This window comes from Heliangelus exortis, assembly GCF_036169615.1.
Source record: "Heliangelus exortis chromosome W unlocalized genomic scaffold, bHelExo1.hap1 SUPER_W_unloc_1, whole genome shotgun sequence".
Taxonomy (NCBI): Eukaryota; Metazoa; Chordata; class Aves; order Apodiformes; family Trochilidae; genus Heliangelus; species Heliangelus exortis.
Window position 1 is genome coordinate 25,878 of NW_027285918.1, and position 12,291 is coordinate 38,168.

General features: G+C 51.6%; 1 protein-coding gene and 1 long non-coding RNA gene across 2 annotated transcripts; one reads left to right on the top strand and one right to left on the bottom strand.

Moving 5' to 3' along the window:
* Positions 1–381: 381 nt before the first annotated feature.
* Positions 382–8,421, bottom strand: LOC139790527 (olfactory receptor 14A16-like). Its single transcript, XM_071732407.1, has 2 exons — positions 7,568–8,421; positions 382–1,371 (listed from the first exon to the last, which is right to left on the bottom strand). Exon 2 carries the CDS (start codon positions 1,351–1,353, stop codon positions 427–429), a length of 927 nt encoding a protein of 308 aa, XP_071588508.1. The 5' UTR covers positions 1,354–1,371; positions 7,568–8,421; the 3' UTR covers positions 382–426.
* A 2,673-nt stretch (positions 8,422–11,094) lies between these two features.
* Positions 11,095–12,090, top strand: LOC139790532 (uncharacterized). Its single transcript, XR_011723548.1, has 2 exons — positions 11,095–11,165; positions 11,840–12,090. It is a non-coding gene; the product is annotated as an uncharacterized lncRNA (long non-coding RNA).
* The last annotated feature ends 201 nt before the right edge of the window (positions 12,091–12,291 follow it).

The window sequence follows — 12,291 nt, forward strand, 5'->3', positions numbered from 1 at the left end:
GTCCTCCTGTTGAGTCACAACAGTCAGAGTGAACCCTCTTGCTTTCTCAACTCCTTCTCAAGGACTCCAGGTGTTGCTGGATGCAACCCTTACACCAGAGGAATCTCGGAAAAAGGACATCAGGTAACGAAGGTATGTCTGGGTCCTTTATATTTTAAAAAGTGGAACATAGATTTATTTCAAAAATGTTTCCAGAAGCCCCTGATTAACACCAGAAAGAAAGATACAGATCTAGAAATGGTATGAACAATGAGATTTATTTGTGCACAGCATAATCACTTGTAAAAGAGGAAAAAAAAAAACAAAAAAGAAACCAACCATCTTAAAAAAGTCCCAGAAGGAAGGTTGAGCCTCTGATGAGACACATTACGAATGATATAAGATACATTATCAGTGATATGCATAAGAAACTGGGAATTTTATTAGTTATGAAAACAATCCTCTCATCAGTTTACACAAAGCACTCTTGAGCTCCTGGTTCCTCATGCTGTAGATGAGGGGGTTCACTGCTGGAGGAACCACCGAGTACAGAAATGACACCACCAGGTTCAGGGATGGGGAGGAGATGGAGGGAGGCTTCAGGTAAGCAAAGATGGCTGTGCTGACAAACAGGGAGACCACAGCCAGGTGAGGGAGGCACGTGGAAAAGGCTTTGTGCCTTCCCTGCTCGGAGGGGATCCTCAGCACAGCCCTGAAGATCTCCACATAGGATACCACTATGAATACAAAACAGCCAAAAGCAAAACATGCACTGACCACAATAAGACCAAGTTCTCTGAGGTAGGAGTGTGAGCAGGAGAGCTTGAGGATCTGGGGGATTTCACAGAAGAACTGGTCCAGGGCATTACCCTGGCAGAGGGGCAGGGAAAATGTATTGGCTGTGTGCAGCAGAGCAGTGAGAAACCCAGAGCCCCAGGCAGCTGCTGCCATGTGGACACAAGCTCTGCTGCCCAGGAGGGTCCCGTAGTGCAGGGGTTTGCAGATGGCCACGTAGCGGTCGTAGGACATGATGGTCAGGAGATAAAACTCTGCTGTGATGAAGAATAAAAAGAAGAAGATCTGTGCAGCACATGCCTTGTAGGAGATGTCCGTGTTGTGCCAGAGGGAATTGGCCATGGCTTTGGGCAGAGTGGTGGAGATGGATCCCAGGTCGAGGAGGGAGAGGTTGAGGAGGAAGAAGTACATGGGGGTGTGGAGGTGGTGGTCACAGGCGATGGTGGTGATGATGAGGCCGTTGCCCAGGAGGGCAGCCAGGTAGATGCCCAGGAAGAGCCAGAAGTGCAAGAGCTGCAGCTCCCGCCTGTCTGCAAATGCCAGGAGGAGGAAATTTGTGATGGAGCTGCTGTTGGACATCTGCTGTTTCTTGGCATGCTGCGATGTCAGAGAAGGAAAAAGGATAAATGAGTCAGATCAGACTTTTCTGAGTGAATCCACTTAGTTACTCAGAGATATCCCCAAATATCTAACTCCTTGTGCACCAGTTCACAAGCTATAGTTGTTCGTTCACAAGCTATAGTTTTTCATTCACAAGCTGTTGCTCCCTGGAAGCAGTTGCTGCACTCTGGGCTCTACATTACTCAGTCCTGCCTTACAACAATTGCTACAAGAGAACACGGGGGAATCTCAGATTAAATCCATTCTTGACATCCTTGAAATCATGGAAACCAAGAGACTTTCAGCATTGTCAACCCCAGTGCAACATCCTGAGCTGAGGGGATTTTGGGTGGTTTGCTCTGGTCCAGTTTCTCCCCCACACATGAAGAAATATTGGATGAAGAAGCCCCTGGCATTTGTGCTGCTCTGCAAGTGAAACCCTGAGGGTGCTGAGAGGCAAAGGGACTGTCCCTTAGTGCAGAGTGAGGACAGCCGCTCTGTCCATCAGTCCTGCTCTCAGCTGCACAAAGAGGCAAAGACTCTAAAGATGGGGTATCCTGATGGGAGGGTGGGCTGACCCCCAGCCCCACACCCTGCAGTCCCCACAGCCCAAAATCTCAGGTGCTTTGGATGCTTTCCCTCCATGGACACAGCAGCAGGACAGGACCTGCAGCATCAGTGTCTGAGCTACACCCCAGAATCCTCACCCCCCAGCCCAGCAAAAAGAAGAGGAAGAACAAGGGCAGCAGCAGCAGGGGCAAGAGGGGAAGCTGCCAAAGTTCTGCTGCCAAGAGAGTCGGGACAGGGAGACACAGGAAGAGACTCTAGCATTTCTCCTCTCTGGTGGGGAGGGGGGGCTGCTGGAAGGATGCTCAGAATTCAGTGCCCATGATCTGAAGGGCTGGGGGACTGTGCTGTGTGACAGAGAGCAGGGTTTAGCTCTAGGGAGGGCAGCAGCTCTGCAGGGGATGGCTGGGAGGTGCAGGAATCCCCCCTGCCATCATCTTCCAGGCAGCAGCTCCCTCTCCATCCCTGCCCATCTCTGCTGCCTGCAGCTCTTTCTCTGTCCCCAGCTCTCCTCCCTGTCAGTGCTCACAGCCCCCATCCCACCCCCTGAGTGCTCAGCTCTGCCCTGCAGACCCCTCCTGGCAGCAGCAGGACCTGTCCAGGGGCATCTCTGGCTGCACAGGGGCTCAGGAGCAGCTTAGACAAGGGCTAAGGAAAACTGGGGTCTGTGAGCCTTCTGCAGAGTGCAGAAAGAGCTTTCCATGCCCTGGAGAGACAAGTGGAAGCAGAGCCTGAGGAGAGCCCAGACTGGAGCAGGAAAGCCCTGCCCTGAAGGGACTCCTGAAAAGTCCCCTCAGAAATCTTCTGGGCAGCAGCTGGAGCTGTGAGCAGCCCTGAGCAATTCATCCCTCTCTCAGCAGCACCAGGAGCCTGCCCTGTGCTCCCTGTCTCCTGCCAGCCACAGCTTCTGCCAGCACCAGGGAGCTCCCCGGGCAGGCTGAGAGCTGCCCCTGGCAGGCAGGCAGGCAGGCAGCAGAGTCCCTGCCCCAGCACACAGCCCCTGGGCTGCAGGACCCTGCTCTGAAGGACAGCCCTGGCCACCCCTGCCTGCACACACCCCCTCCCTCCTCTTCACAATTCCCCTTCCACCTCCAGCCCCTTCCCCCCTTCCAGCTCCCAGCACCTCTGGCTCTGCAGCTTTAGGAGATGCCTCCAGACACTGCACCAGCTTCACTGCCCTGCACCAGACACTCACCATGGCAGAAGCTGGGAAGGTTCTCCTCCACTCAGCTGCCACTCATGCCCTCCATCTTCACCCCCTTGAAGCTCTCTCTGCCTTGCTCATCTCCCCCAGATACCCTGGCAGTGCCCTCAGCCCTGCTGCGCTCTGCAGAGGAGCTGCTCCTGCCCAGAGCTCTCTCTCTGCAGCACTGCCCACTTGCCAGCAGCTCCCTCCATCCCAGGAGCCCAGCTCACAGCTGCCAGGAGCCCTCTGGGGGGTTGATGCTGAGCCCATGACAATTGCTCAAGAGGCAAGGAGAGGAAGCTGCAGAAGCTTCTTTCTCCACAAGCAAGTCCAAGTCCAAAGATTTCAAAGTTTCCAAAGTTTCTTGGCGTGTGCCTGGGTCCCCCTGAGGGACAGCCCTGAGAAAGCAGCGTCCCCTGCAGGGGGTGGGGGGAGCAGGAAGCAGGAGGCAGTGATGGCAGGTGGGGAAAAGGAAGGTGCAGGTGGCTCTGGTGCTGAGGAAGCCTGGCTGTGTGTCAGGACTGCAAAGGGCCCAGCCCTGAGCCCATTCCCCAAAGGTGCCAGCCCTGAGCCCCAGCCCCTGGCAAGGGACGGAGATCCTGTCCCTCCCTCAGCCCTCAGGGCTCTCCTGGCACCACTGCCATGTGCAGATGGGCAATGCCAAGGGCAGGACTATGGCCCGGCACCTCCCAGCCAGCCTCCTGCACATGGACAAGGAGGCCCTGAGCCCCAGTGCTGCTGGAAGCTCCACTTGTCTCCCCATGGCCATCAGGGACAGAGACAAGAGCCAGCAGCAAAGGCATGGAGAGCTTGGCTCTGCCAAGTCTGCCTCCAGCTTTTCCACACCTTTGCCCTCTCTCATCTCCAGCACAGTCTGTCCTGGGCTCTCCCATCCCCTGTGCCTCTTGCCCTGCAGGCTCTGCTCCTTCACCCGCCTGCCCCACCTTGCTGTCCCCTTCCTCTCCTGACATCTCTGTGTCCTCCCTGCCTCTGCCTTGGCACACAGAGCCTTGGCCTGATCCAGGCTCCTGCTGGGGGATGTGCTGTTCCCCAGCATGGCCCTTGCACTGACATTTCTTTCTTCTGCTCTCCACTCCAGCCATCCCCAGCTGCACTTTGGGGAATTTCTTCTTGCCCAAGCTCTTTCCCACTCTGAAGAAAAGCTCCACCATGCCCAAACCCACCCTTCAGGCACTCCCAGGATCCTCCTCTACTGCCCACAGTCCCCACAGCTCTTAGCCTTGACCATCAACCTCTGCACACTGGCCATGGGCTTGGTGCCTCCAAACCCCATCTTGGGAGAGCTCTGAGATATCCCCATGGTACCTCAGATGGCTGAAGGTCATATCTGAATCACATATTCTGAATCACAGAATCACAGAATTTTTTTTTTTTTTTTGGAAGGGACCTCTCATGCTCATCCATTCCAACCCCACTGCAGTAATCTGGGACACTCTCAACTAGATCAAGTTGCTCTGAGCCACCTCAATATTTCCAGGGATTAGACCTCAACCACCTCACTGGTCAACATGTGACATTTTTTCCACTACTCTCATGATGAAGAACTTTTTCCCTACATCCAGTCCAAATAAACTCCTCTCTAAATTAAACCCATTGCCTTTCATCCTATCAGTCCAGGCCCTTGCAAGCAGTCCCTCCTCAGCCTTCCACTAGGAATCTTACAGGTACTGGAATGTCCATTGTGCTACAGTCAGTACCACACAGGAGGATGAAAGAGGGGAAGGAGAAAACTTGTGTTGACACTGAGGGGATTCCACATCTCTGCAGTGGTAGATGTAGCTCTCAATACTGAGTAGGAAAGGAGAAGTCTGCCTTACAGAATATTCAGTACTCTGAGTGTGCAAACACAAACACAAAGAAGGTTCTCAGGAGCAGCCAACATTGATTTACAAAGGAGAAATCTTGCTTGACTCACCTGATATCCTTCTGCAAAGGGATGACCAAATGGGCAGATGAAGGGAGAGCACTGGATGTCATATACCTTGACTTCAGTAAAGCTTTAGACACTGTCTCCCATAACATCCTCATAACAAAACTCAGGAAATGTGGAACAGATGATTGGACTGTCAGGTGGATTGGTAACTGGCTCAACAACAGAGTTAAGAAGGTTGAGGTGAGTGACACAGAGCCAAGTTGGAGGCCTGTGGCCAGTGGTGTTCCCCAGGGATCAGTACTGGGTCCAGTTTTGTTCAATCTCTTCATCAATGACCTGGATGAGGGGATGGAGTGTACCCTCAGCAAGTTCACTGATGATCCAAGCTGTGAGAGGTGGCTGAGACACCAGAAGCTCTCCATGGGATCTGGACAGCCTGGAGAGCTGGGCAAAGGTGAACTGGCAAAAGTCCTCCTGGCAAGCAGTGACAGTGCCTCAGTGTCCAGAACTTGTGACAACACTCTTTGCTGTCTTTATAATCCCCCTGTGGGATGGGACAAAAGACACCTTCAGCCCCTTGGTGGATGAAGCCACGCTGGGGAAGCCCTTGAGCAACCTCATCTGGTTCATCCTGCCTTGAGCAGGGCACTCAGACAAGGAGATGCTCAGGGGTCTCTTCCAGCCTGAGGTATTCTGTGATTCAGAATTATCTGGAGGGTCATGGAAAACATAAACCCCATGTTCAAAAAGGGAAAGAAGGAAGATCCAGGGAACTCCAGACTGGTCATTTACACCTCTGTACCACATAAGGTCATGGAGCAGATCCTCCTGGAGGCACTGCTGGAGCAGAAGAAAAATGAAGAGGTGATTTGGTATAATCAACACACCTTCCTCAGCGGGAAACCGTGCCTGACAAACCTTGGGGCCCTTTTATGGGAATATCACAGCACCAATAGACAAGGGAAGAGACACCAAGGTCAGCTACCTGGACCTGAGCAAAGCCTTTGACACTGTCCCACACAAGATCCTGGTCTCCAACCTGGTAAAAGATGGGTTTGATGGATGGATGGATGGATGGATGGATGGATGGATGGATGGATGGATGGACGGACCACTGGGTAGATAAAGAACTGCCTTGATGGCTGCACCCAAAGTGTGGCCACAAGGATGATCAGAGGGCTGGAGCACCTCTCCTATGAAGACAGACGGAGAGACTTGGGGTTATTCAATCTGGAGAGGAGAAGGCTCTGAGCAGACCTCAGCCTTCCAGTACCTGAAGAGGGCTACAGGAAAGCTGGTGAGGGACTTTGGGATGTCAGGTAGTGACAGCACAGGGGGGAATGGATTCAGATTAGAGGAGAGTAGATTTAGATCAGATACTAGGAAGAAGTTCTTCCCCATGAGGGTAGTGAGACACTGGCACATGTTGCCCAGAGAGGTGGTGGAAGCCCCATCCCTGGAAGTTTTTAAGGTCAGGCTGGATGGAGCTCTGAGCAACCTGATCTAGTGGGAGGTGTCCCTGCCCATGGCAGGGGGGTTGGATAGATAAAACTGGGCTTACTAGAGAGGAGCCTGGAAGTGGCACGTCAGTACCCACTGGTCAGCTTGGGGAGGGGGGCTTTAAACTGAAGGACCTGCAGGGAGGGATCCAAGGTGGCAATGATCACCCCACCATCACCACTACAACTGATCTGGGATGAAACCAGGACAGCCAGAGGAGTGTAAAATGTTCCTTGGCTGTCTCCTTAAATAGGAACCAAAGGATCAGCCTCCTGAAGTGTATGGATACAAACACAAGCAGCCTGGGAAATCAAGAGGAGGAACTGGAGCTCCATGCCCACTCAGGTAGTTCTGATATCATAGGAACAACAACTGAAACATGGTGGGAAGGGGCACAGGACTGGAGAATGATGACAGAAGGCTATGGGCTGTTCTGTCAAGACACAGAAAAGAGAAAAGCCTCAGAATCAGCTCCTCAGACAGCAGAGCTTTTGCCAGCTGTGCTACTCGAGCATTTCAAGCACACCCAATCCAAACACAGCTCTCACAGCAGCCACAGTGCCTCTGCCATCAACATCTTCAAGCAGGGGAAAGGAACCGCTCTGAGAGCTGCAGGGCAGAGGAGAGGGGCAGCTGAGAGCAGTCCCCGAGGGGAGAGCAGTGCTGGAGCAGAGACACCTTCCCCTCTGGGGAAAGGAGAGAGGAGAAGGGAGAGAGACTGAGGGGCTGGAAACTCAACTGCACAGCTGGCATGGAACAGCCCTGCTGGAAAGGAAAAGAAGGAAATCTAGACACAGAGAGACAAGAGGCATCTCACCTTCCTGACCCTTGCCCCAGCCATGCTCACGCTGCTCAAATGTGACTTTTTTCTAAAATTTAATGTATTTCAGTTAATAATTGACATCACCCTGGTACAGAGTGCTCCTCCATGGGCTGCAGATCCACATCTGCCCCTCCGTGCTCCTCCATGGGCTGCAGGGGACAGCTGCCCTCTCCCCACAGCCTGCAGGGGAACTTCTGGTCTGGCCCTTCCTTCAGTCACTGACCTTGGGGTCTTGTGGAGGGCTGGCAGCAGGCTTCCACCTCCTTCTCCATGGACATCTTGGGCATTTTCTGCCACAGACATTCCATGGTCACCCAGGGCAGCTGCTGACTCCTGAGGGAGGTGCTCTCCCAGATATGGGCACCCCAGGTCTCCACACCCCTTATATACCCCCAGGGTCACCACGGAGACCCCCATGACCGTGGTGTCCAGGCACCAGGCCCTGCATCACAAAGCCCTGGTGGTGGCTATGGAGACTCCCAGGCCTGGAACTGGCTGGGACTGTGTCACAGAACCATGGAATCATGGAATGGGTTGGGTTGGAAGGGTTAAAGATCATCCAGTTCCAACCCAACCCATTCCATGATTCCATGATCCCACTCAACTGAAGCCAACCCTGTCCCTGTCCCCATGGAACTCACTTCTTAATCCCATCCACAGCATCAGTCTCAGTCAGAGCTGGTGGACAGACAGATGAGTATCAGACAGCTGTGTGCCCAGGTGGTCAAGAAGGCCACCAACATCCTGGCTTGTATCAGGAATAGCATGGCCAGCAGGAATAGGGAAGTGATCGTGCCCATGGATAAAGACAGCAAACAGTGTTGGCACAAGTTCTGGACACTGAGGCACCGTCACTGCTTGCCAGGAGGACTTTGGATCCCTGATGGCACTGTGACCCTCATCATCTCATGAACTTCCCACCCACCACATCACCCACCTCTTCAATCCAGACATCACCAGTCTGGCTACAACAGGACAATGGTAGAGCATGGCAAAGGGCTTGCTAAAGGCCAGGTGCACCCCATGCCTTTCTGTCCCCTGCCCACTCTGCTTCAGCAATCCCCTCTTTGTCCTTCACCTGCCTGGAACATTTCTCGTTTCCATGGTTTTCCTTTTCTCCCAGTCCCAGGGTCAACAAGTATCTGTGTGTGCTGAGGGGGAGAGGCTGTGGTGTCTGCAGCAGGAGCAGCAGCAGCGTTGGCTTTCTCAACAGCAGCAGTGTCTGTGGGCAGCAGCTGCAAAGAAAGCAAAAGTACAAGGCTGAAAATTACCTTTATCCTGCCCCAAACCAGGACACACCTGGGTTGATTTTTAGCCGTACCTTACACTAAGCAGAGGTCTGCAGAAATAAAATGATATCCTCTTAACTTCAGAATGAGAGTGTGCTATGGTGTGACATAAAGAGATATTCCATAGATACAGGAAACACAAACCAGCAAATAGACTGGAAAACCTGCTGATGAGGTCCTTTGTTCCAGCTGCTGACCACCAAGGGATGGATGCTCTCTGCTTGGCTGTGGGACCCGCTGGGAACAGGACTCCCCCAGAGATTTCTCTGCAGGGACCAAATGCTTCCACCCAAAGTATTCAGGAGTGAATTCTTTTCTCCAGAAGAGCCCTTCATGGCAAAGCTGTCTGTGCCTTAGAGCTTGCTGCCTGTTTCTTGAAGAGCTGCTCTCTCTGGGGATATCCAAATTCCTCTTTCTGCCTGACAAATAGGAAAGTCCTGTTCCCCTCTGCAGGATGTGTCTGTCGGGTGCTGGTCAGGCTGCAGAAGTCATTCTGTGCAGAGGCAGCACAAGTTTTGAGTGGATCCCCAAAGGGAGATGGTAAGATGAGTGTTTGCTGCTGTGAGTTGTGTCTGAAGGAAAGGGAGCAGATCAGAGGGCTCGGTGTGGAGCCCCGTGTGACAGCTCTAGAGCAGAGCTGCCATGAAGGCTCTTTTAGAATGAGGCTCTGAAACTTGAGTGGCATCAGGAAGCACTGGGAAGAAATCCACTGTCCATGTGCTTTCCTTAGGAAAATGAACCCTCTGGCCCACAGCATGGAACTGGAGCTGAGCTCTGGCACTCCAAACTGAGCCCTGCCAGACAGGCAGCAAAGGACATGAGCACATTGCTGGTGCCCAAGTGATTTCTGGAGCAGTCTTTCTACTTCCAAGGCCCTTTCTGCACTCTTGAAAAGCAGGCTATGGTTTTTGCTTCAGAAATATGGGTTTTTTTTCTATTCCATTTCATAAAGCAGGTGTGCAGAAACTGAAAAAGGGTAAAGAGGAGCACATTTGTTAACAGCAAGAAATAAGGGCGAGAGACTGATGAAAATTTTAAAACCAAAATCCAAATCAATTTATTGACAAAAATTACAAAAAAGGAGAGGGTGGGGAGGGCAGGGAAAAAAAGAAAAGGGAAGGAAAGGGAGGGAAAAGGTGGAGGGGAAAGGTGGAGGGGAAAGGTGGAGGGGAAAGGTGGAGGGGAAAGGTGGAGGGGAAAGGTGGAGGGGAAAGGTGGAGGGGAAAGGTGGAGGGGAAAGGTGGAGGGGAAAGGTGGAAAGGAAAGGTGGAGGGGAAAGGTGGAGGGGAAAGGTGGAGGGGAAAGGAAAGGGGAAAAGAAAGGGGAAAGGAAAGGGGAAAGAGGAAAGGGAAAAGAGGAAAGGGGAAAGAGGAAAGAGGGAGGGGAAAGGGGAGGGGAAAGAAGGAAAGTGAGTGGGGGAATGAGAGGGGAAGGGGAAAAAGGAAAGAGGGAGGGAAAAGAGGATGAAAGAGGAAAAAGAAAGGGGAAAAAGAAAAGGGGATGGAGAAAGAGGAAGGAGGAAAGGGGAAAGGGGAAAAGAGGGGAAGTGGGGAAAGGGGGGAAAGGGGGGGAAGGGGGGGGAAGGGGGTGAAAGGGGGTGAAAGGGGGTGAAGGGGGGGAAGGGGGTGAAAGGGGGTGAAAGGGGGGGAAGGGGGGGAAGGGGGGGAAGGGGGGGAAGGGGGGGAAGGGGGGGGAAGCAAGGGGAAGCAAGGGGAAGCAAGGGGAGAGGGAAAGGGGAAGGGGGAGGGAAGGGAATGGGAGAGGAGGGAAAAGGGAAGGGGGAGAGGGAGAGGACTACGCATCAAAAAACCACCAGGGAAGGGCAACAGGGCTGTCATCCATCCAACAGACTAAGAACATTTATTCAGACTGACAGAAACATATTTTCATCTCTTCTGGTCCATCACAAGATATGGAATAAGCTCCCAGAGATGTAGTTTAAAGTTCATCAGTGTCTGGGGAGAAAAGAGACAAGATTCCTGGTGTTACTTTCACAGGAGAGAGGGGCAAAGAGGTCACTGTCAGAACATTACGGCTACGAAGCCAGAGCTGAACACTCTCTGTGATTAAAAGCAGACAGCAACAGAAGGAAATTGGCTCAGGGGCTTCCTGCTTTGAAACAGCACCAGTCACTCCAAAGCTGTGACTCTGGAGTAATCAGTACAAAATAGGTGCAGTTCCTCCTGGGACATCTGGCCTCACATCACAGAACATGTTTGATGCCATGGATGACAAACATTCAACTCCCCTGACGACTGCCTGAACACTACTGAGTGATCTTTCCCTAAAGAAAGGAGAACTTTTGTCACTGATCAGCCTCTTCTTGCCTATTCAAATAAAAAGACTGCAACAGAGGAGCTACAAACACAAGCAATGAGTAAGGGACAGCACAGACCAAGAACTGACAGCAGAGGGTGTGTGTTATGGGTCAGTGCTGAAGGCAATCACTGGAAACTTGGTTTGGTGGTTTTTTTCAGGCAGCTGCTTAAAGCTCTACAAAGCATTTTGTAAGCAGAAAGTTTCCATGTTCAAGTAAGTGTAAAGCTAGCAGAAAAAACCCTGTGCTTAGCACAGGAACTAAACAGCTTTCAAGATGTTGTTTTCAAGAGTTAGGAGCAGTCATCTTTTTACTTGCTCTAACATGACACATTACCATGTCCAGCTTCTTCAGAGACAAATTCATCCTGTTCCTGCCTGTACTAGAATTATACAGAAAACACACCATTAACATTGTGCAATATTAAACTTCTAAAACATTCTTCCAATCCACACAAAACCAGGCAAAAACTCCATGGGCCAAAGAAGTGAGGCCATAAACCAGCAGAGTGGAGGGAAGGGACCTCTCTCCAGGACTAAAGGGAGAGCAGTGACCAAATTCACAGCTCCTCCAGGAGTACCCCATAAAACCCCAATTGCCTCCTACACACAGTGGATCTCCCACACTGAGGTATAAAGTGAGATTTGTGGCAGATTTATTTATTATAGTCATACATCCTAGATAAGCAAATTTAATTTAGAGCTTAGCTCAGAACATCCTATGGCATCATCTTTGGTTTCTGGGCACTCCGGGAAAACAGCCCTCAAAACCCAAACTTTTCACCCCTAGCACACCTAGATGTTGTGTTGGGATGAGGAGGAGTTACACCATGAGTAATCCCTGCAAATGAGTTGTAAGTTTAGGTTAAAAAGCACAACCTTGCATAGAGATGCTCTTCAGCAGTAGCTGAGGATGGGATTTCAAAATGTTTACCTTGTCTGCAGAAGAGGAAATCCTGTTCATCAATGGTTCTGCTCCTCTGGGTGAACTGGGGATGCTTCCTACTGGACTTCTGTTCAGAACCAGACTGGTGCCAGGATGTCCCAGGTGAGTTGAATGGTGAACTGGATTTGCAGCCACTTCCACGTGTGTTCTTTTATCTTCCACGAAGCTTTCTGTTGGCTTTTCCTATTTTTTTTTCCATCAGTTCTGAAATATTCAGACACAAAGAATTATCTCTGGCAGGAACCAGGAACAGTAGAGGGGATTAGGAATGACCAAACCCGACAGTCCCTCCTTTCCTCCAGCCACCCACCCAACTACCATCTCCCAAAGGAACCTTTATTTTTTTGGCACTAGGAATACAAAGTTTTTCCCAGGGTAAAAGCATTGACAGCACTC

Excerpts from the sequence above, each read along its gene's own strand:
- LOC139790527 (XM_071732407.1), bottom strand. The coding sequence starts at position 1,353 with ATGTCCAACAGCAGCTCCATCACAAATTTCCTCCTCCTGGCATTTGCA.